The 25955-nt window shown below is 33.2% G+C and overlaps 1 protein-coding gene across 1 annotated transcript; it reads right to left on the bottom strand.

The window, feature by feature from the left end:
• Positions 1-18635: 18635 nt before the first annotated feature.
• Positions 18636-22648, bottom strand: LOC132742155 (uncharacterized). The gene is made up of 5 exons (XM_060730482.1): positions 22384-22648; positions 22071-22250; positions 21531-21636; positions 21224-21377; positions 18636-20515 (listed from the first exon to the last, which is right to left on the bottom strand). Exons 1-5 carry the CDS (start codon positions 22434-22436, stop codon positions 20409-20411), a joined length of 600 nt encoding a protein of 199 aa, XP_060586465.1. The 5' UTR covers positions 22437-22648; the 3' UTR covers positions 18636-20408.
• Between the last annotated feature and the right edge of the window lie 3307 nt (positions 22649-25955).

Below are 25955 nucleotides of genomic sequence, written 5' to 3' on the forward strand. Positions count from 1 at the left end.
TTGCTTGTTTTACGGCGCACCAACACAGTGTATTTCATATATAGCGCCTAAAAAGGAAAGATGTTTTGGCAATCTTCGGTTGTAACAAAGTTAAAGCAACCTAGTATGAACCCATTTAGTCGCTTTTTACGTTCACGCAGGGTTAAACGGTGGCTGCAATTATGGTGCCTAAAACAGTAAAGGCACCCCTTCCGCCGCAAGGGGCAACGGAGTGGGGGAGGGGGCATAAATCTAACAGTATTTTGGGAATAAAGAACGATATACATACAAAATGCTTACATAAACTCTGGATTTTTACAAAAATATTGACCAAAATATTCAAAGGAGACATAACTAAGCAAAATGAATATTAGGCTATTTGCCTTGTTGAAATGCACTGAACAATTACTTCAAAATCGAAATTATTAAATTTTCGGTAGACTTTGATAAATAGATCTGAGCAAGAAAATAGTCCACACTGTTTGAAGCCGTTTATACTTACATTCGAGTAAGCAAGAGATTCTCTTGAGTATGTTAACACCAACTTATATAAATTGTTTGCTTCCTTATCAAACTATCCGAATAATCATCATTATAGTCTCTATGATTGAAAGTTTCTCCCTTATTATGGGGCGTCCGTGGCCGAGTAGTTAAGGTCGTTGACTTCAAACCACTTGCCCCTCACCGCAGCAAGACTTTAGATTTTTTCAGAGGAAGCTATCCAGCTAGTTTACGGTCCAGGAATGTTGGTGGTTCTAAATTTTATTTTCTTTTGTGAAGTAAATATACGAAAAAAAAAAGAGAATTGTTTCAAAAGTTTCTTCATGTGCTATGGAATAAAGAGCTGAATTGCTTGCATATATGGCTGCTCCTCAGAAACAGATATAGAATTATCTGTTTAATTGCTTTCAAATTATATTAATATTGTTAACATCGTCTGATGTATATATGTTTTTGTGTTATAGTTATATTGTATATAGTTCTGTTGTATCGGCTATCATGAAAGTTTTGTCAATTGCCAAGGCATTTTTGTCATGCCGATTTAGCCAAATAAAATAAACTGTTGATCTTTGTCCTTTTTCTTTTGACATTCAGGACACAGATTGTACTCCGAGTACCCTGTATTTGACGTTCCCGTTGTGCGTCATCAAAATTTTACTTTAAAATAGAAAGAAGATACGTATTTATTTGAGGAGATGAAATAAATTTGCTTATTTCATGCTTTCCAGTGTTTTACTGTAATATATCAGATGATTATATTCTGATAAACCACTAGTGAAATTTATAAAGTATAATTTTCACTGTAGCCGGACTATATCTGAATGCGGATGAAGAGAATATCATAACTAAATGAAATAACAGGCAAAAATAAATGTCCTCATAAGTAAATTTTGCTTCTTTGAGAAAAGAAAGTTTATGTCGTCATACATCATGTTTAAAATGAAACAAAATTAGAGAAATTTAACAGAACTACATTTCAAAATTGATGATCTGACGTCATGATGTGATGACGTCATAAAGGGGAATACGCGACGTTACGCGGCAAAATCAGTAAAACATACTTTAAATCACTTAAAAAGCAAGAAATAAAAAGAAAATTTATTTGTTTTACATATAATATTGAAATATATTTCATTCGTGAACACCAGCTATTATATTTTCACTCGTGGCTACGCCACTCGTGAAAATATTGCATCTGGTGTTCACTCAGTGAATTATTTTTTCAATTTTACATGCAAAACAAACAAATATCCTCTATATCTTACACACACACACAATCGTTTTATTTTATGAAGACGTGTTAAAATATCTGTGCTGATAATTCCACAGTTGTTCAAGATTTTTATTTTTCTGGTCCTTCGGGATCATTGATCACTGTTGTACAGCGTCCACCGGATACACCGAAAACGAAAGTAGAAAGCTGCACACCGAGTACACCCAAGGTAATGTTTTGACTTATTTCTTCATCATAACTTCATCGATTTTTCCAAACTAAACAATTTTGTGAAACTAAATATGTCTAGTTTTAGAGCAATATTTGCTTTTCTCTGCAAATTGAATACTTTTTGTTAACTTGGCGATAAAATGTAGCGTATTTGTTAACATGTGCAAACGATGTTGAAATTTACCACTAAATCAAGCCCAAAACGCATTTGCTGTATCAAATTCCGCCGTTAATAAAAATATAGTCATCTCTCTACTTATATTTGAGTTTTCACCCTTCAACCCGAGCTGCTTTTAACAAAATTTGCAAAAAACGGCATTGCCTTGTGTACAGAGTCTAGCACGGATGTTAGCGAGTTTACGGGGTGTAGTTGGTAAACGAATGTCATTTTCTGCAAAATAAATTCAGTACCAGAGCATATACACGTGCGCTGACAAAGAAAACGATCGATGTCCGGAGCAGGGAATGGTTTTAATTTTATAAAGGATAAAAATGTTTAATTAAATTATTAACATGTTAACCAACATGTATATTAATTGTAGTAAACAGTTTCCGTCCTGCTAGACCACGTTTTATGCGTGACTATAAGTTAAATGGAAAAATGTAAAACTCAAAAGACCACAATTTCAATCCATATTGGTAGAACATTACAGCAAATTCTATAATGTGTCTTAAACAATATCATGTTCGAGTTATGCATTGTGAACAAACTTGATCGAAACTTGTCGTATTGGTTTATCAGTTTACCGGTCTTAATACTTCATTGAAAAACAAACACATGTTAATGAGCTTTGGTAAAATATCCGCCTTGATTAGTTAGGTTAATCTGATTTATCTTTTGGCCAAATACTATATTACTGTCAAACTCACTTAATAAATACAATGCCGCCTATGCTGCTTGTCTGAAAATGATAATAATGACTATTCATATATGATGATAATGATAGTATTTTAGTTTTTAGTTCAACAATGCCATACCAATGTACAGAGTGTATTATCTTTTAAGTGTGTGATCAATTATCGACCTCCTGTCTTACGTGTAGGTTAGTTATACATGTATATATATATACCCATTCGAACCATTTTCATTCAGCGAGTTGGTCAGAAAACTCCTCAACATGTCTTATAAATACCGACAGACACTATTCAGCTTATGATTGTCATGGTGTAATACTTTTGGGCTCAAAAACACTAAAAAGTTAATTTATCCATGTTTAGTCTGAAATGAGATTATTTCCAATTAAAAAATAATATAAACAACTATACTTTAAAAAACGTGACTGCTAGACACCGTACACATCTACTAAACCCTGTACATTAAACTACTACACCCCGTTCACTTGAATTTGTATTCTTTGCTAGACTGTAAATTTGTATGCCCCCGAAGGGAGGCATATTAAAGTCGCACCGTCTGTCCGTCTGTCAGTCCGTCCGTCTGTGCGTCCCCACTTCTTTCGTGTCCGAACTGTAACTGTGTCAAACATTGAGGGATTTTGAAATAACCTGGCACAAATGTCTACCACATCAAGATGATGTGTCGCGACTAAGGCTCATGTCCATCTGTCCGTCCGTTCGTATGTCCCCACTTACACAACAATCATGTCCAGACTGTATCTTTGTCATGCATCGAGGGATTTTGAAATAACTTGGCGCATATGTTTATCTCATAACAACATTCTGTCGCATCAAGAAACCACATCCTTCTTTAAAGGTGAAGGACACACTTATATTTTGAATGTTCACGCTATCACAATTAGATATTACAGTTTAAATAAAACAAGGAACAATATTTAGCAATAATAATACAAAGAGCAAGACCAATAAAACAAAATGAATGTGGTAAAACTGCTATCGTCACTCCTAGTATTGGTTATTCATATCATAAGTCAGAAAATACGATACCATACAAGTAATAATAAATGTTTCTACAATATTATGTAACGGTTTACATATTTGTGACACTATCACCCCATAAATATAAGCTTTAGAAACTTTAGCTAAAAACATCAAAAAGGGAGATAGCAACGACCCATGCTTGTTTATTCTATATTTTGGAATTTGACTGATTTCAAGGCTATTACGCTTTATAAGGTTATGGTTGAATTACAGCATTACCAATGGTTTTCCTTATCAACTGAATACATCACATTAGTTGGTACACTGCTTTGGTACCCTCCCCTGTTTTACTCGTTTCTTACCCGCTTGGTGCCATGCCATTTGGCTAAATTTTTGTTTAGGCTGCGTTCACTGAATGTTGTTCTCGTGTTGATATTTCCTTTTTATATTTTGTCTTTTTACCTTTATAGTAAACATGACACAACACATTTAATGGCAAACGGCACAATCTTGTTACATACGTCTGAAGAATCTATCACGCTAGTCTATTTCCTAAGTACACGCTTGTATTGTTTCAGTTTGGTACTAAAACCTTTTATTTAGACAAATAAAGGCATGATCTTATCGTCTGTAAATTAGTAACACGTCATTAACATATTATTATCATTTAGCTCTTAGAACATTTTTTAGATCGATTTGAAAGGAAATAGCTTAACACCACAACCATCCTAACAGTAAGTGTACTACCATGGACATTAAATATCATCTGTTCTAAAGTATATTAACTGGTAAATAATTGTATGCAAATACGGTTATTAATATTGTTTCCAAAGACTTCGTTCTCTATTCTAAATGTTGGTGCACAATAGATTGTAGCATACTAGTAGCATACTGAGACATGATTGGACACTCATGCTATTACGAAATTTCAAAACAGTTTATAATATGATTTTTTTTCACATTCTTTTTTCATCTGTAATTGAAATGGGCAACAATTGTGGAACTGGAAGATCCCACAAGGCAAGCCCGTTTGATTTTGTTTGATTATTTTACTAAATGTTAAGGTACAGAAGGTACAGAAAAGTAAAATACAAATAACATTGTACTTAAAAGTAATCCGAGCTTCTAATGTATGTCTGTTATTTAAAATTGTTACAAGAAAAGCTGACTTAATACCTTCAGGGAATTCTTAAACTTGTATTATAAAGATTTGTGATGTTAACTATCAAAACAGTCATATGAAATAGAACGACTTTCACAGGGGTTTCACGGTGCCATTATAGAACAATGAGATTCTTGAATCTATGTCGATACTATTATTCAATATAAAATAAACTGAAAGATTGAGAGTTAGATAGAGTTTTGCATTATATTAACCAAAATGCTTTTATCACGACCCTTTAAGCAGAACGAGAAACATGTCCCTGTTCAAAATCTTTTGAATCATCTGCAAGATTCATACAAAATATAAAAAATGCAATGAATAACACTATAAAGACATATTATATTCTAAAGTATTATTAAATATTTCAGTGATATGCAAAGGGTAGTAATTGATATTTACATGTACGTTGTTGGTAAACTATACATGGAAAACATAATTATTTTCCAAACAGTAAAAGAAGAAAGACAATCAAGTATATATAGGGTTTATTAGCAATTCCTTAAACATCACAATTACACTTTGTTTTTTGAAATTTAAATAGATGTAATATTATAACATACTTTAATATTTGCAGGTTAAGATACATATAGTTTATTCACACAAAATGACTAAAATAGAACATGGTCGTAAAGTGTGTAAGCAATAACAATACTCACAATTAAGACCACCCCGCAATTAAGACCACTTTGGTCCAGTCCCGATGGTGGTCTTAATTGAGGGTTTTTACTGTATAAAACAAAAAACAAAAACAACAACAAAAAAACAACAACAAAAAAAAAAAACAGTCCGCTTAACTTAATATTAAAATGGTAACATGACATAATATTAATTATATTATACATCATAATTCCTGTCTCAATTAACAACTTTTATTTCTTTAAATAAATAATAACACTGCATTTGTTAATTGAAGTCTTTCTACAATGAAGGATAGATATGTAACGGTTTTTGATTGATTCATGATATATGTGCTTAATGAACTAATGTAAACGCATCGACATGAATATAATGTAAATATATAGAAATCGAGATATTTACAGACCGGTATTCACATCAAGATCAAGTTATTACCAAACGTCAGGAAATAATTTGTAAAAAATCACGCAGTAGCAACATTTTATGCAATAGCTCTAAATGACCACAAAACTTATTGGTGAAACGAAAGCAATACATTTGGTTTGATGTTAGTTTTAAGACATAAATTCACAAAGTAAAAATAACGAACGTTTTATTCATTAATTGACCAATATAAGATAATATTTGTCACAAGGACGTCACCAATCTTCGCTTAGACATAATATATTTCTTTTCCGTCAGTCTAGGTCAAACTGTCTAGTGTTGGACAGATGGTAAATATTTATATATTATCTGTCTCAATTCCCTTACTCAATTCTTAATTGGCACTACTTTTAGCAACTTATCTAAGGATGAGTCGCTACAAAACGTTTGGTGATAGAAATGATGTAATTAATGAATATCATACATATATATATTTGAAACAATAAGTGATTTCACGAAATATATCCCGTTCAAAAAAAAGAAATGTTTACATAACTTTGTTTGCCACTGATATCAGTTCATTTCACTGGCAACCTACATACAATCTACGGGATTTTTATACTACGTGCAGACGAAAAGATTAAGATAATTATACAAAATGAAAATGATGAAGAAACTATTGTCTTCTACTATATTTTCGTGAAAATATTGTTTTTATGTCTTCCTTTTATGTATTTACTTATTTATTTTTTTTGGAGGAGTGTGTGTGTGTGTGGGGGGGGGGGGCATTTTACTTCTTACCCCACTTCATGTAAAAAAATTGTTCCCATTATTTCGTGGCCAAATGACTGGAGTAAAAGAATCAAGTATCTGATTGTCTTTTATGAACACAAGCTTTTGAGGTTAAATACTGTTTATTAAAGTTCATATATTAATTAAACGGAAACAATTTGTGCTTCGCAATATATTATTAGGAAAACATGAAACATATTTCTTTGCTGATGGTGCTCTGTTAAGTATGAAAGATCAATTAAATACCTGTCGTTTCAAGCTGCAGCGTGATACCAGATAAGCGTATGGAAAGCTATGGCCCAGATGACTGAAATTGAGAAAATACTTATTACATATATTAAGATCAACAAGTGAGACGCCTACTTTAGACTAACAAATAAAAAGCACAAAAATGGTATATAATAACATATGAAATATATGTATATACAGCTTGCAACTCAAAATGTCAAAAAAATGTTATCTAATATATCACATCATCTTTTTATAAAGGCAAACGTATGAAGTAGTTTATTTCATTTTCACTAATTAAAATGAAACATTCAGTTTTAACCATAAGACGATTTGAGGTCCCAACTTTGTCAGTATTTTACAATGTTCATAAATGCGATTTAACATAACCACACCACCTCATATAAAATGTGAATAGACCAACATAAAATTTTGTTTTTACTGTGTGTTAATTTAAAATCATTTTTATTAACATTCAACTGTTGATGCAAATGAAGCTATTAGATATCTTGTTCATTTATAAAAGACTAAGAGAACTACGTTCTAAGATAAATCATCTTCACTACGTTCTAAAGTAACTATTAATCTTGTTTATACACTAGTATTACGTCTAATGAGTTAATGGTACGTTCTTATGGAAACCATTAAGTTATAGAGGACAACACGGATCACTTACTTAAAAACACGAGTGCACAAAAAGCTTTAACAAATATCAATGTATTAAGTCTAACATACTCTAATTGTACAAATAATATGAGTAATCAGCATTTTACAACATAATTTCAGTGAACATTATTTTCATATAATGTTAATATGTTTTGCCCGAAGACAGGTTAGCACTTATAAAATGCCTAATTGGCCTAAAGTACGGAAACGTTTAGCGACCACCCTTATATGATACATATCAAATGATTTTTTATAGTTTTATAGTATGTTTGTTATATGTAAATATGCTTTGAGGAAAGAAATACATATTTAAAAAGATGTAAGTGTTTTATTTTTTTCATTTTGTCAGAAAATTAAAAGTAGTTTATCTTGCATTGTAAGATAAAAAAACGTACGTTAGATTACGAAAAATACGTATTATATGATTTGCAACATAACTTGATTTAATTGCTTCCTTTATAAAATACAAATGTCTTGACTTTTCTCGTGTCACTACGGAAACGTATTGCGACCACCCCTACATGTTAGTTGAAACAGAATTTTTGACAATTTATTTAATACATATTATATACCTAACCAATTTTTACACACTTACTTGATCTGAAATATTTATCTAGTCGTCCCTACATGTTGGTAAAAACAGAATTTAAGACAATTTATTTAACACACGATATATATTTGACCAATATTTACATTGTTACTTTATCTTGAATATATATCACTTACTCATTCTGCTGTTGATATTGCTGGATTAAAATTTATGTGACATTTTTCTGTATTAGTTATATTTATTGAGGTTTTTGTATTCGCATACCTCTATCATTATAAAATATAATATAACATATTTTACAAAGATTATATATATGAAACATTGGAATGAGGCTTTCTGTATTTCAAAGATAAAGGAATGTTTAAATAATTGTGCTTCAGATAGTGTTACAAGATAAAGAGTATGTAAAAAAGACAAACTCCGTTAGTTGTCAGTAAGCATAAAATATGCTAGTGAAGTAGTACCTGATGTAAATTACTTATCATAGAAAACATTACACTTTTGTAAGATATATAATATATATAGCGTAATGATAACTTCCGAAAAATGCACCATTTTAAATGTATGTACAGAGGATCGTACATGATAAATATTATATAAAAAGGCATATTCAACCAAATGATGTTAATATAAGAACACAGATCCCAAAGCGCAAGCGATATTTCGTCCACGTGTAATGTTTCTACCAAAGTGACTCCATAAAAAATCAAAATGGAAGAAGCTGGGGTAAGAATAAAAATAAATACATTATTATTGCTATGATATGCTTTCTATGGAGGGATATTAATTTTAAGGTCACTCCTATGTTGAGTTTTACACTTTCCATCTGTTACACTGTTACACTTGGTTTTCGCCCGATAACTAGAGCACCATATGACACAATGTGTTCAAATTATTACAAAAAAATTATCTAAATGGGCAGATGAACTCAAATGTTGTGAGAGGCCAAAGTCACAATGGCCTCCGTCTGTCCTTCTGTAATTTCAACCACAGTGTGAGTGATATACTCTAGGTGATATGGATTTTATTTCAATGATTTACTGTTTAGCATAAAATAAATAGAGAATATTAGATGAATGTAGGTTTAATACTAAATTTATTGATGGAGTTGAATAAAATCATATAATGCGAGCCTCTGGCGAGCATAATATTATTTTATTCAAGGAGTTTAATAAATTTAGTACTGTATCTACACGAACATAATATTCTTTTTATCACGGTAATATAAAACATGAACGCTAAACTGCTTTTTCATCGTCGCGCCTATTGTGTAACGCAAACATTAGCGCTCTTTAATGCTATGTTTATATATAGCGCAAATGACGCCACGTCAAAGTATTATTACACTAGTGTAATGTCGTTTTTATTAAATAGAAGATATTTTAACACGACCCGCATTTCATTTTTCCCCATTGAACATAGAAGAACCGAAAGTGTGTGTTATTTTGAGATATTTACTTACAAGCAAAACCCTAACCAAGATATATTATGTTAAGAAAAGGAATAATTCTGTCAAAATCCATCCTAGAGCTTTGGATTCTTGGTCAATGACCTACACTTATGACCAAAAAGATGTGTGTGAAGTTTCAAGAGAATAACTTTGATAGTTACTGACATGTTGAGTAGCATGCAAACCCTTTACCATGAAATTCTAAGTCCAGAAAGGGGGGATCTTGGTCAGTCGCCTATGCTAATGACCCTAGTCGCCTATACACATGACCCTGAAGAACATCTGTGAAGTTTCAAATGAGTTTCTTTGATAGTTACTGAGATACAGGGTAACATACAAAACGTTCACCAAAATGTTACGCGGACACTGATGTCGGGGTAAATAGGATTGCTCTACTATTTTATAGATAGTTGAGCTAAAAAATTCACCACTGTTGCTTTTTATGCTTCCCCATGAATTTCATAAAGAACATTATTCAATTTCATTTTAATAGGTCATTTTAGATTTAAAAAAAAAATAATGCCAATACTTCATATAAAATTGTTTATTTTTGAAAAGAAAAGATTATCCTGAACAATTATGGACATTTCTTGTCATTTCTCTGTGGCATATTATACATTTAATCATTATATTAGTACAAAAACTGTTCTAAAAGCAAGATTGCACTTGGACAAAAAAGTGCAATAACTCTTTTGACTTCAAACAAGGGCAGCCAATGATCCTATGTGTTGTTGATGATGGCAAACAAACAATACTTTATAATACACTAAATAATTTATAACTTTAAAATAGGTATTAAAGTTAAAAGAAAAACTGAATTTTGCAAATTACATGATATTATGTGTATTGATCAATGAACCATTAATTTATAAGCTTGTTGTAGCAATGGCAGGCTTAAAACAAATAATGACACATTAAAGGAAGGTAATTAACATAACAATCGATCATTCTATGAAATCTGAAAATTGCCAGTCACAAGAATGTCTAGAAAGTGAGCCAAATTACTTCAGGGTACTGTGACCTTAACCTTTGACCTATATTTAAAAACAATTACAGGGATAATCCTCTTAATAAGACCTTAGATCCCCACATAATATCCTTGATCAATGTTGGTTGACACTTCTTATTGCAGGAGTAAATAATTCTTGCAGCAATAGAATATTCAGTAACTGCCACTATCATTTGAAATAATGATGCACAGTAAAGTCCCCAATTCAGTTAGCATTAAATTTTCTTCAATTTATCAGTATTTGTATCTATTTTATCTTTTTAGGTAGGTGAATGGTGCCTTAATAATAGTCCGATGACAATAACTGATTCTCTTGTTTAGAATTTCCATATCACTGACTCAAATATTGGCTTTATCAGGGACGGACGTTACATTTTATGTTTTCTATAATTTATAGCAGGTTAAGAGTCTCAGCATGGTAATACTTCATATTTGTTAAAGAATTATGCAAACATTAGGGAAACAGGAACCGGTTGAACCGGATGATGCTCCCTGTAAGGTTTTGGACACAGGAAAGTATAAAAAAATGAAAAAAGGGCAAAAACTCCAAAATGAGGCTAGGCAGAGTTATGTTTTTAGCACTGCACTTCTATTCAACGAGATCTATCTATCTATAAAGTTTCGTGATGATATCTCTTATAGTTTCAGAATTATGTCCCGGGTAAAATTTTTTGTTTGTTTGTTTGGATTTTTACGTCACGTCAACACATTTTGTTTTGTTTGTTTGTTTGCTTGATTTTACGCCTTTTCCCAACAGTATTTCAGTCATATAGGCGGGTAGTTTCCTAACCATCGTTCCTGGAGAATTACACCAGTACTAGACTACCTTCCTCCGAGCTAAACTACCAAAGCATCTCCCGGGGATCGAACCCACGCCAGAGAGGTAACTGGATTAGAAATCATCGATTCTAACCCCTAGACCACGGAGACGGTACTCGTCAACACATTAACCCGGTAAAATTCAAAGTGTAAAAATGAACAAAGGGCAATAACTCAAAAATTAAAAAAGGCTGTGTTTAGGTTCTTAAGTATTGCAGTTCTATCCAATGAGATTTATCTACCTACAAAGTTGATATCTCTAATAGTTTTAAAGTTATGTCCAAGACAAAAGTAAAAATAATCAAAGGGCAATAGCTTCAAAATAAGGCAAGGCAGGCAGAGTTATGGTTCGTTAGCACTGCACTTCTATCTAATGAGACCTATCTACCTACAAAGTTTCATATTGATATCTCCTATAATTTTAGAGTAATGTTATGGACAAAGCTCAATATGAACAAAGGGCAATAACTCCAAAATAAGGCAAGACAGAGTTATGGTTCTTTAACAATGCACTTGTACTCAATGAGATAGATCTACCTGCGAATGTTCATGTTGATACCTCTAATAGTTTTAGAGTTATGTCCCGGACAAAGTTCAAAGTGTGGACAAAGTTAATGTAAAAATAAAGGGCAATAATTTAAAATTTGGCAAGGCAGAGTTACGGTTCTTGTGCACAGCACACCTACTTATTGAGATCTATCTACCTACACAGTTTCATGTTGATACCTCTTGTTGTTTCAAAGTTATGTCCCGGACAAGAAAAGTGGACGGACAGACAAAGCGGAGACTATATGCTCACCCTTAGGGGAGCATAAAAATACAGATACAATAGTTTTTGCTATTGTCACGGGTTCACTCGTCGGTAGAGCTATATTTCTGCCGCAGCTGGTAAACTGGTCCGTGAAAACAATATTTCTTATAATTGATGGACAATCATTGGTCCTTTGGAAGGGATTGGGATCTTTGAAATAAAAGATATATCAACAATATATTAACAATATTTATTAAACAGTTCACAAGGTACGGCTGTATAAAATACACAGTTAATGGCTTCATTACATTCGTGTACAATGGTAACGGGTCACAGGTTAGAAAGAAAGCGACTTATTGTTATGTAATAGGTTATGAAGAAAGAAAAAAGTATAGATTGGAAAAGATTATTCGGCTACTGTATACAGGAAAGGTTTATAGGACTGTTTTGACAATTATAATATAAAGGGGAATTGAAAATAAAATAACAACACGCATAATTTATTCAATTATTCATATATTTAATATATTTATCACTTCAAACACATACTTTATTCCAATTTACAATTCGCCCTACGACACACTCCCCCTACTTTATAAATGGCGTCCCGACATTTCCAAACCTAAATATGAAAGGAATCAACAATATGATGATAGATGAGATGAAATGGCATATGAAATGAAAGTGACTTTGAAACATGAAAGTATTTAAATATATCAACGACATAGTACTACCTTGTCGAATTTGTCTGAAACAAAACGGTACTAGTAAGTATATAAATTGTACTTGAAGTAGGATCAGGATAATGTTCTAACAAAATCACCAGCACATGTCCTGAAATGACAAACAAAAACAACAGGTATGATTAATGATAATGATAAATAATATAAGTGAACAACGTCATCGGCACACACATACAACTGATGTTCTCTGGATCATCTGAAATGATTCGTTCATTTCATTTTACGCCTTTTCCCAACAGTATTTCAGTCATATAGGCGGGTAGTTTCCTAACCATCGTTCCTGGAGAGTTACACTAGTACTAGACTACCTTCCTCCGCGCTAAACTACCAAAGCATCTCCCGGGGATCGAACCCACGTTGGGCGCCAGTTGTCACGGGTTCACTCGTCGGTAGAGCTATATTTCTGCCGCAGTTGATAAGCTGGTCCGTGAAAACAATATTTCTTATAATTGATGGACAATCATGGGTCCTTTGGAAGGGATTGGGATCTGTGAAATAAAATATATATCAAAGATATACAAAACACTATTTATTAAACAGTTAACAAGGTACGGCTGTATACAATACACAGTTAAAGGCGAATACAATGAATCAATTTATAAACAAAGTACATGTATACAAAAAATGAAATGACAACATGAACGATTCCTTCGGCCTACGACACTATCAGTATAGCAATTGTGAGCCTATTATCTATGGATTGTTTGTAGCATGATATATATTGTAAATACCATTTTAAGGCCAATAAAATGTTTTGAAGGCTAGTAAACTTTTATCATTTAATTCAGAAGAATGTAAAAATAGTATATTTATATATAATAAGTAAACATCGGTGAAATTAGATGCTAATTTGTGTAACACAAAATAACCTTTTTGGGCAAATGAATGGAATTTTTTTTAACTGGTTGTCAGATTTAAAATATTTAAAAAGGCACATTTTCCAGCTGACATTGAAGAATTAATAAGGAAAACTCTATGTAAAATTATCATTGTGAAAATAATTATTAGGCCATAACAAAACAAGTAGCTTGAATACAAACATCTTAAAAAAGTAAAAGTAACATCTTCAAACATCTGTAACAAAATATCTTTAACTGTGCTATTACCAACATTATTATAATCTCGGCTTCCTGCAATCACCTTTAAAGCAAAAACATTACTGCACCTTTTTAGCAACTGCACAACCAACGCAAATAATGCCGTATTAAGAGTTATGATTTTTAATAACAGCATTTCATCTGCGTAAGCTCTACATCAATTTTAAGTTTCAAACAAAGCGTTAAACACATCTTCATAAATTAGACCATTGTGTACACGGTGTTATACATAAGCTGAACATCTCTCAACCCAAAACACACAAAAGGAGCAAACGTGGTGGTAAAGCTAAAATCCTGACTAAGCCTTCTTGTGCAAACCTACACAATTTGAAATATCCCTTAATACAAAACACGCGTGTTCAAATTAGTGAAAAAGTGTCATGTTTTACACTTAACTGTAGATCTGTTGTTAACAAGGATAATTTTGTTGGCCAGTATTTGAGGGAACAAAGAATTGACTTTGCTTTGTTGACTGAAACATGGTATTCTGACGAAAAACAACATCAGTATGAAACGTCTGATCTCAATCAACACGGTTACAAAATCAGTGTTGCAAACCGCAAGAACAAAATTGGTGGCGGTGTTGCTTTGACTTGTAAAACCGAAATTAAAATGAGAAAGATGGAACATGGGAACAAACAAAGTTTTGAGTTTGGCATATGGAAACTCATTTTCAAAAGTATAACAGTACACGTAGTTGGTTTATACAGACCCCCATCCCTAGCCACATGTGAGCAATTTGTAACTGACTTTTCAAATTTCATAGAAGATATCGTACCTACATACTCTAACTTGTTGATTATGGGAGACTTCAACCTTCACCTTGACAATGGTAGTGGTGCATCTACAAACTTTCAAAATTGCCTTCATGCTATGGGTTTAGAGCAACATGTCAACTTTAGTACACACACTGCTGGAAACTGTTTAGACTTGGTTATCACTGAATCGATTAATGGTGTATGTGTACTTAAATGTGAACAAGGACCTTTTTTCTCCGATCACTGTGCTGTCCACGTAGTCATTAATGTGAAGAAAGAAAACATTACCAGTAAAACTGTACAATTTAGAAACTGGAAAAGCATATCCCATTCTGAATTCTCTGATGATTTAACGAAGATTTCAGTTGATAGTGAAGATGTCAATACTTTTGTAAACTTGTTTGAATCAGAAATCCAATCTGTTATCGACAAACATGCTCCAACAAGGGAACAAACTAGGATATGCAGAACTCAAAAACCTTGGTTCAATGAGTCAATATTGGAATCTAAGCGTATTGTCCGGAAAAAAGAGAAAATTTGGAGAAAGTACAAAGAGCCAGAACAGTTCAAGAAATTTAAAGAAGCACGGAATAGATACTGTAAAGAAATTGATTCTAAGAAAAAACTAGTTATAAGTGAGAAAATTCTAAATGCCAAAGGTGATTCAAAAAAACTCTATGGTTTAATTTCGGAATTAACTGGTACTTAAGCTGAAAATCCTATGCCACAGTCTACAAATGACGGTGAGCTAGCTGAGAAGTTTGCAGACTTTTTTATGGACAAAATAGCTAAAATTCGTAAATCACTTCAGGATTTTCCAAGCTTCATTCCAAATGTCAAACAAATTCAACCTTTAGAAAATTTCGAGGATCTTACAGAAACACAGGTGAAGAGCCTTATTTGTGAACTAAATACCAAATCGTGTGAGCTGGACTTAATACCCACACATATATTAAAGTCACATCTAGATGAGCTTCTGCCAACCATTACCAAACTGGTCAATCTATCTCTGTCTAAAGGCGTATTTCCAACACACTGGAAACAGGCGATCGTTAGACCCCTTCTTAAGAAGTCTGGTTTAGAATTACAATTGTCAAACTACAGGCCTGTCAGTAACTTATCGTTTCTTTCAAAATTGATAGAAAAGGCTGCGCTCTTCAGACTAAATAACCTTGTCGATGCCCATAATTTGTTACCCAAAAATCAATCAGCATACAGGCGTCATCATTCATGTGAGACTGCTTTACTCAGACTTGTCAATGATCTTCTAGACGGTATGGAGAAGCAAGAGGTCACAGCTCTAATTGCAATATATCTAAGTGCAGCTTTCGACACCGTTGACCACAACATTCTACTCGACGTGTTACACAGTCAGTACGGTGTCAATGGTACCGTGTTAGCTTGGGTGGACTCGTACCTGCGACCTCGTAGTTGTCGCGTCAGTGTTAATTCTACTGAATCGACTCCACGATTGCTGGAATGCAGTGTACCTCAGGGGAGCTGTCTTGGTCCGTGGCTCTATCTCACATATGCGGGAACCCTATTTGATGTGATACCACCATCCATATCTGTGTACGGCTTTGCTGATGACCACACTGCTAGTCAACGCTTTCGACCAACTTCAGTGACCAATGAACTTAACGCTATAAAGCAACTTGAAGACAGTGCTGTAATCATCAATGACTGGATGAATGCCAATAAACTCAAAATGAACACCACTAAGACAGAATTCATTATGTTTGGTAGTAAAGCCCAACTTGGTAAATGTTCAATTAAAGAAATTGATATCGCCGGTGATAAAATTCAAAATGTCAGTGTCATAAGATACTTAGGTGCCTACTTAGACGAGGGCCTAAGATTCTCAACACATGTTAAGACCAAGTGTAGAACTGCTATGTTAAATTATTTGAGAATAAAGAGCATTCGCAAATATCTGACTCAGGACGCCACAAAAATCCTAGTATTGTCGCTTGTAATCTCACATTTGGATTATTGCAACGCTATATTGTTTGGCATTTCAGAAAGTGAGTTACAGAAATTACAGCGTATCCAGAATATGTGCGCTAAACTTGTTTTGCAACGCGGAAAATATGATAGTTCCAAAGACTCTTTGTTGGAACTGCATTGGTTACCAATTAAAGCTAGGATCAATTTTAAAAATACTATGTACAATGTATAACTGTTTTATGGGCAATGCTCCGGTTTATCTAACAGAACTGTTACACAAGCCTGTCATTAAAAGACCAAATCTCAGATCTGTTGATAATATGGATTATTGTTTTGCTGTCCCCTTTAACAAAAGGAAAACATTTAACGACAGAAGTTTTATTACCGTTGGTCCAACTCTCTGGAATAAATTGCCTCTGTAAATAAGACAGTCTTCGACTTTGGACATGTTCAAGAAAAATGTCAAAACCTACTATTTTTACTCATTGTTTTAAGATTGTGATTGGGCTGTAAACTGATGGAGATGTGGAAATGTGTTTGAAATTGTACTGAAATAACCATTCATTTTTATTTTCTTTTAAATTATTTTTTATTGTTATTTTTTTATAACTATTCTTTCTTTTTTAAAGTTTTTAATACTTTATATTTTACACGGCTGATATCTTTAACATATTTTTTGTTGTTCATTTGCCATGCATATGTGTTGTTTTTTTTATCTATATGTACATACTTTTATTATCCCTTTGTACAACGCCATTGAATATGTATATAGAAATAGGCGTTTAATTAAATAGAACAGTTTCAGTTTCACAAAGTAACAAGTTTCCTATATTGAAATGGTAAGAGTTTCTGCTACTCGTGCTTTTTTTAATACTTAAAATTTGAAATAAAGTCTGTAACTGCCAAAACTCAAGCTGAAAGCAATGATAGTTTGTATGCATAGAACAATATGCATGCGTCGATGTTTCTTTTTAAGAGTGTTTGATTGTCAGAATTTGGATTAACTTCTCGTTTATAGGAACATGGTGGGGCTAAGAGCGAGGTTTGGTGCACCATTAACCGGTTTCAACTCCCCAGCAGTCATAATTATGCTGCTGACCGTTCCAAGGCGGCGCCCCACTCTGTTCCCAGATGTATGTCTAGGTTGTTTCATACTGTTTTGGTGACACTTTTGCTTGTGTCCCTTGTTTTTTTCTCGTCTACGGTAAAGTATCTCTCCCATTGCCTCAGATTTTATTTCTTGATTAACCCCATCCCCCGGTCTCACGTGCCTTGATCCCTTGGCTTTTTATTTCTTTGAATCTAATTAACTTATTTATCATTTAATTGTTTAACCTGTCCGTGGCTCGCTTGCCCTGTCCTGTTTTTGTTTGGGGTCCGCCTGGGCTCCTTGCCATTGGTTCTTGTTGCTGGGTCATATTGGGGTTGCGTTCATTGAACGCCGCCTTTCCTTGTTGATCTTGTTTATCATATTTGATACAACTCTGAAAGTCATATATCCGAAAACGTTCAATGAAATTGGCTCGAGTCAGTAGTTCTCATTCTGCTTGTATCTTTACGTGGAAACTCCTTCAAATGTCTTTCTATCCCAATTATGTCAATGATCAGGTTAGTTGCGTATGTTGCCGACTCCTGGAATTGGCCCTAGACAGAAAGGTCATAATGACCCGTCTCCCTCCTGTGTAAACCCACATACTGCACAAAGGGTGTGCCCACAAGGAATTATGAAGCTGTCCCGAGTGTGCTCATAACAGATAGGACACTTTGCTGTTTCCATATTAAACGTGACTTGAAATGAGAAAAAAAACTACATCATACTTACATTTGTTAAAAAAAGCCAGTCAGAAATGAACATAAATTCATGTGAAATTGAACAAAGTAGAACTGAGCTCATGAAGATAATCAGGTCTAGGAAACTGGTAAATTTACAAATAATTTGTAAAATTACAAATTATTTGTGTTTATACAAATTCGATCATGTGTAAAAATACAAATCTGTCAGTCATGGACTGCACTATTTCCCCGTGGAAAAGGTTTGAATATATATTTGAAGTTTGAAGTAGATACCTTAAAAAGTAAAGAAGTTATTATATTTCTTAAAGAAAATCCTAAGTTCAAAGAGAGATAAATCTGTAAATATTGCTTCAAGAGTTATGAACATTGTCACATAAAATGTAATTGATGATAAGGAATAAGTATTTGAAGTTAGAGGTAGATACCTTTAAAAATAAAAAAGTTATAATAAAAAATAACATTTTTCTAGTAAAAAAATCTAAGTTTATGGGGAGATAATTCTTGCAATATTGGTGCTAGAGTTATGAACCTTGTCACATAAGATATGGATGATGATAACGTAAATATATTTGAAGTATAAAGTTGATCCCTTTAGAAATAAATAAGTAACAGTAAAAAATAATATTTTTATGGAAAATTCTAAGTTCAAAGGGAGATAAATCTGAAAATATTGGTGCTAGAGTTATGAACGTTGTCACATAAGATGGGGATGATGATAACGTAAATATATTTGAAGTATGAGGTTGATCCCTTAAGAAATAAAGAAGAAACAGTAGGAAATAGTATTTTTTGAGGAAAATTCTAAGTTCAAGGGGAGATAAATCTGAAAATATTGGTGCTAGAGTTATGAACCTTGTCACATAAGATGTGGTTGATGATAAGGAACACATATTTGAAGTTGATACTTTAAGAAATGACAAAGTTATAGTGAAAAATATTTTACTGCACTAAAACTTTAATCTAAAATCTGGACGCGGACGCCGACGCCGGGGCGAGTAGGACAGCTCTCCATATACTTCGTATAGTCGAGCTAAAAATGTTCAGAATTATTATATTTAACGTTCGTGGAATGTTCAAAATCACAAATAACATAGGTATTGTTTCTGTGTGTTAATCAGACGACAACGAAGTACAGCAAACAACCGGCTAAGCAAACAGCCCACAAAAAAGAGGTGCCAGCGAAAGCCATGACAAAGAGGAGGTCAGGCCAGGTCCTGGTAGAGCACATAAAAGACAGAAAAAAACGCCAGTATGTACGATGCACGAGAAAGAGAAATCTTTTCAAAAAGGCAACCAGGTTAATGTATAACCCGTTATGTACAAATAATCCAATGTAGAAAATTATACTATTAATTAAACAAATTAGTATAACAAAGGTGTCACCATATTTCTAGTCTATATTCATAATGAACTATAAAAAATAAACGGAAATACTTTTTCAATAAATCATCGATTATTATTCGATTATGTTTTCAGATAAAAATCAAAGATATTTTTTAACATCCACGATCTGCTTTTTCCTTGTTTTAACATTTATAGCATGTTTACTGGTATAGTTGTTGTTGTTACAGACAGAATACTGGTACATGTAAAAGTAAAATATTATCTTTTTGTTATAAAATGTGGACACTTATCGCAAACGTGACTTCTATGTTTTTTCGATTAAAATGCATCCTCCAAAGATGTAATCTAGCATCAATAATCGATCACCATTTCATTATCTTCCTATTGTCATAATCGATAATCTTTGAAACTGCAAATAATATTTGTAAAAATAACTTACTGTAATACATGTAATTAGTGTACATATATCGTATAGGCTATTGAATATGCAACAATGACTGGGGATGATGTGGAGGTAAAGGTGAAGGACGTTGCCTTCAGCGCAAGAGAAGACGGCCTTGTGAGGGATGATCAGACTGGGGAAGTTGTAACTCCTCCTGCGGCGCCACTGTCGTACCGTCTTCTTGGCTTTCTGAGTCACTCTCTGAAATCATATGCGTTCGGCATATGGTTTTTTTTTATTTTAAAATAAATACTTTGAACATATATAAATAGTGACGTTATAATCAACTGCTAATATTATCTGTACAAATACGTATCTTATGTGAGGGACGGTATTAATTCATTATCATATGTAAATTATTGTCATAGAAAACAATGTTATCTGTACATAATACAATTAAATTAAACAGCAACAATGATTGACATTAAAGCTTCGTATGAGATAATAGTCATCTAAGCAATTCCACCTATTTGAGCTACATTTTTTCAGGTAACATTAAACCCAAGCGAAAAGCCTTGACCCAGCAGTGCATGTGATGATAAGCTACTGTCCCCAAGAGCTGTCATCGCAAATACAAACAACTACAAGTGCGGCACTCGTGAGTATCGCGTGCAAGCCAGCACAGAGGACAGTTTACCATTCATATTTGGCAGTGAACGGCGCTGCCGCGTGTGTCAGATGACGACACCAAACAAGAGAAGAAGAAGTGCTCGCACTCAACAAATGGAATAGACGACTGCGATATGTGGATCCATGCCAAGTGCTTGTTTGGGCAAGACAACGCTAAACTTACAGCTAAATTTGTCGCAAATATGCCGCCGTATTTATGCCCTGTCCACAGGAAATAAATATATGCTTCTAGCATAATTCATAATTGAAAAAGTTGTTCAATACATTATTTTAGTTTACCCAATGTTTGTTCCCTTGAAGCGACTTCTTCCAGACACTGACATAATTCTTGATATACTGTGAGCAAGACATTCTTCGTTCCACACCTCAGCTTCTTCGCCCATTGCTTTGATATATACTCTGCCTCTTCGTGTCCACCATGGCTTCTTATTTCCTGTAAGAGACGGTAATAATTCATTATCATATTTAAAGAAAGTAAGTAAGTGCACTTGTACTTGTTTAAATTACTTACTCTTGATGTGTAGTTTACAATTTAAAGACACTCGGCAAACTAACATAAATAACAATAACAAAAATAAGACATCACCTGTAACAAAGATTTTATAATGGACTGCAGATCAGCTTTGCTTTTATTGTTTATGTCATAATGCGCTGCCCTGTCCGCCGGTGTAATAAACACTTTCTCGCAAATTCTGAAAGAGTAAAAACATTTTCCTCACACACAAACAAATAATTATTCTTAGTTCGAATTTCAGAATAAAAATCGAGATATTGTCGCAGCAAGGTCTTTGGAATATACGCTTAATATCCAAAGATAATTCAACTTAAAAAGGGACGGTTATGCTTTAAATATTTTTCTACACAGTGATGGCTCTTGTAGGACTTACAAATAACTTAAATGATAATTACATAATGATAATGGAATGATAATTACATAATATAAAGTTGAAGTATTGTTATATTTTCTACGATTACTTTAGAATTCTCCATATGTAGTATTTAATTATGTATCATTTATTTGATTTATTTTATATTATGACATTTTTTATGTATGATAAAAGCCGGTCTTGCGTCATATGGACATATCATGTACATGTTAACATATAAAATATTTGTTAAATCAAACCTTGTAACATTGGGATATGCTGCATAGTACACAGCCTTGTTTTGTCTGCACTTCGATTCAAAATTAACGAAATCATCGTCAAGACGTTGACGATTCACAGTTGTCGAGTCGGGTTTGGAAGAAAGGTACTCCAACAAGATCTTACCATATTCCTGCACCGCCATGTCATCATTGAATGTCCTAGTTAAAGACAGGAATATATTTATTTTAATAACATCATGTATGGCTACAATTTAATAGATATGTTTTAGGATTTAGTTTCAAAATTATTATGCTTAAAATAATAAGAACTATTTGTTTTAATGTTACATACCGAAAATACTTGTTTGGTGTTGGTACATCAGCATCTCCGTTCTCACCAACCATGCTGTACTTTATCTATAACGATGATAATATCATGTTTTTAAGTGTACAACTGAATCATAGATACAGTGTAACCTGTAATTAAAGGCCAAGGGAAGCCATAAATGGTATCTTAACACAATGATGTCTTAATATAATTCAATTTGTACATAAGCTTAACAATTGGGTACAAAATGATGGTCTATTAAGATATTTCGTCTCTTAATAGAAGTGGTCTGATGAGCATAATTTACTGTATTTTAAACTTTATACATCCTGGCTTTCTCTACATGTATTCTTTATTCAAATAAAACTAAAAAGGTAATTTCCATACAAATGTCAACACTTTAGATACAGATGCAATACAAATGTAAACATGTAAATGAAATGCGTTTTCTTTAATTCGCCTGAATTGATGTAAATGTATTTAAAAAATACATGGAAATATGATAGTTGTACATTCAGCCACGTATGATTTTAGCCGGTGCTAGGGGGCGTGAGTGGTGCTGCACTTTTCATTACCACTCATGAACAGACTTAATCAAACCAGGTCTGCTATTATTTTGCTGTGGTTGCATTCTGTGCTTCCAAATGACCTGTTTTCAGATTATTTTTATATTTATTACTTAACATGTATGTACCTTTCTATAGCATCTAAATTCTTGCAAACCCTGGCCAAACATTCTTCAGTCGGAACTCCGGCCGGCATGTAGGCCTTCATTTTCTCATTAGCGCTTTCTAGAATGAAGGCACCTCCTTCGGCCTTACTTCCATGTCCTGACTGCGACATAGTTAGGTCTTCTTCTATAAACGCTCTTGCCTGTTCAGGTAGGGTTTGCATAATTTTGTCAAATCTTACCCAGATGTCCATGTAGTTGGTCATATTGGTTCCATAAAAGATTGTAGATAATTTTTCCATGCACATTTGGATATATCTAAAATTACTTCTCCTCATGCGTGATTTTAGCAGTTTCCATGCCAGTAAAAACGTGAATGTGAATGAAAGTAAACATTTGTAATTTTTGTTCTTTTTGTCAGCAAATTTGTAAAATTCTGAAACAGTTTTGTTCTCAGGATTAGATTTCAGAAATAAGTAAAGAAGTTGTTTAGTCGCTGCATCAAAAAAAATATTGAGGATTTGTGTGGCTTTGTGATGGTCAGTGCAGTTTTCACAAGCGGCTAGTGCTTTGATGGATTTCCAACCTAACAAAACTGCCAGAGGTATTTAATACGTGGTACATATAAGTTTAAAAAGTCCCTTTGTCACATTAATGTCTATATGACCAAAACCAGGAATAAGTTAAACATTTTTATATTTTCTATGAATGTCTAAATCTCCATTTACATTAAAAGTGTTGGCATGTGTATGGAAATTACTTTTTTTCGTAAATAATTCATAGCAATGTGGGGATTCAAAATAATTTTCTATAATTTTTGAACACAACTTGAATGGCAAACCATCACAGCCAATAACTACCCAGCGTTTGTTATTACATCTAACAACAGTGTCCAATACTTCTACCACAGCTTGGTATGAACACGGGTTGACAAAAATCGGGTTTAGCACTTTAACTTCAGTTTTTTCCCTGCACATTTGAAGGGATAGATTCATAAGGATCATCAACAACTCTTTCGTCTGTTACAATAACATTGTCTTTGATGGAAACTTTCCTTTTTTAACTGTTGGTGTTTCATGATTATCAACGTATATGAGTGAACTTAAAAACTCGTTTCTATTTCCTCGAAATAGATCGGAATGTAGATCAATTAGATTAACAGGCCCCTCACAAACATTTTGGTAGACCCCATGAAAATATGATGATAGCTTTTCGTAGGTGGAACAAGACACACTACAGTCGTGATAACGCTTATCAGCGGTTTATGATCATATTTGACTTTCCAGCTACGTGCCATGATTTGATTATTGTCGAAGAAGTAAATACAGTCTTCTTGCGGAATGAAAGCATCTGATATTGCAGCATTTTTCAAGAAATCAAGAACGGTGGTATATGAACCTGATGAAGAGTAAAAATTGTTTAACACTATCAAATTCCTACTTTCTGAACTAAGAAAAGAAATTATATGTTTGCCGAAATTTATAGGACCTATATAATTTTGGTTAGCAAGTCTAACACATCTGCGGATGTTTCTAAATTCAAAATTTCACCATTTCATGTTTAAATGTTGAATTCTGCTTAAGCCGGTGCTAGGGGGCGTGGACGGTAACTTGCACTTTCCAGTACCGTCCATGAACAGGCTCAATCAAACCGAGCCTGCAACATTTTCAATTTTGCCGTGTTGGGCTTTCTTTAGGGATTCTGTATTTATCTATATTACAATATGTTCAGCAGTATTTTTTAATACACAATTTTCACTGTCACCAGCTATTGCAAAAAGCAATTTTCTCAAGCCTTCATTATACGTATGGCTTTCTGAACAGGACACGATATTATCCAGAGACAAAGTGTTTTCAATTCCAAGTAATTTTGATCTCAACAGAACACCGTATGAGTAAAAAATATGAAAAACAAGATCAACAAGGAAAGGCGGCTCAATAAGACAACTCAATAAATTGTTCATGTGTAATTTCATTTTCCCTTATTAACTTACACAATTCTTCGAAGGTAGTTTTCCGTAGTGCTTTCATTTAACGCTTTTCCGTAGCATTCTCCACATACAAATTGATGATACGTTTGCAAGGAACCATTTTCTTTTAAATATTTAAAAGGTCCCTTCTTTAACTTTTTACTAGAAGTGATATTATGTACTGGAACTGGTACAGGGGCGCCGTCTTCACCAAATAAATCAACATGAGTTTTGGCCGAACATTTTTTAGATGCCATTTGTCTGAAAAAAATGTTAACTTTATTACACTAAATACAGTCAACTTTGTATTAAGAGACCACTCACGGGACTGCCAAAAGTGGTCTCTTGATAAAGTGGTCTCTCAATAAAGTGGTCTCTCAATAGAATTCTGTAAAATTCGAGACTTTTTTTATATTACAAGTCATAGATATAATAACATCTTTTTTATATAAAAACAAAAACTGTACAATAATATGTATGTATTAGAGTTTCATAATTAAATTTATGCCTTTTTTTAAAAAAAAAAGTCATTAAATTATGTGTTTGTTTTTGAGTAAAAATGTGTGTACAAATGTGATATACGCTCATAATACTATCAACAGGTCATTTTGACCATGAAATGAAGCACATTGTCTTATATTGTTAATATGTTCATACATATCTCCTGCTGAACATACCTTCGAATCATCAGCCAGAGCTCCAGATAATGTTTTCTTGATTTTTTTCAGCAATTAGTTTTCACACTACCACGATTTCAAATTCAATAAGGTTTTTAGAGATCTAGGAATGTTTTTCTTTCTTATTTTTAAGGATCATATTTAATGGGGTACTACATGTATTTTATAAAGCACCAGATGAGCACCTACACCATCAGCAATGAAAGACTCGGTTCTTTAGTCCACTACGTTTCACGATTTTATTTCGGCTACAAACGATGACATTTGCTATTTACTCAGA

Source organism: Ruditapes philippinarum, unplaced genomic scaffold (genome assembly GCF_026571515.1).
Source record: "Ruditapes philippinarum isolate M1 unplaced genomic scaffold, ASM2657151v2 ctg1101_1_1_1_1, whole genome shotgun sequence".
Taxonomy (NCBI): Eukaryota; Metazoa; Mollusca; class Bivalvia; order Venerida; family Veneridae; genus Ruditapes; species Ruditapes philippinarum.

Coding starts and splice junctions, on each gene's coding strand:
- LOC132742155 (XM_060730482.1), bottom strand. CDS start 22,436: ATGGTTGGTGAGAACGGAGATGCTGATGTACCAACACCAAACAAGTAT. Junction 21,378..21,530: donor TTATAAAATCTTTGTTACAG/GTGATGTCTTAT, acceptor CGTCTCTTACAG/GAAATAAGAAGCCATGGTGG. Junction 20,516..21,223: donor TTCAAGGGAACAAACATTGG/GTAAACTAAAAT, acceptor ATATGATTTCAG/AGAGTGACTCAGAAAGCCAA.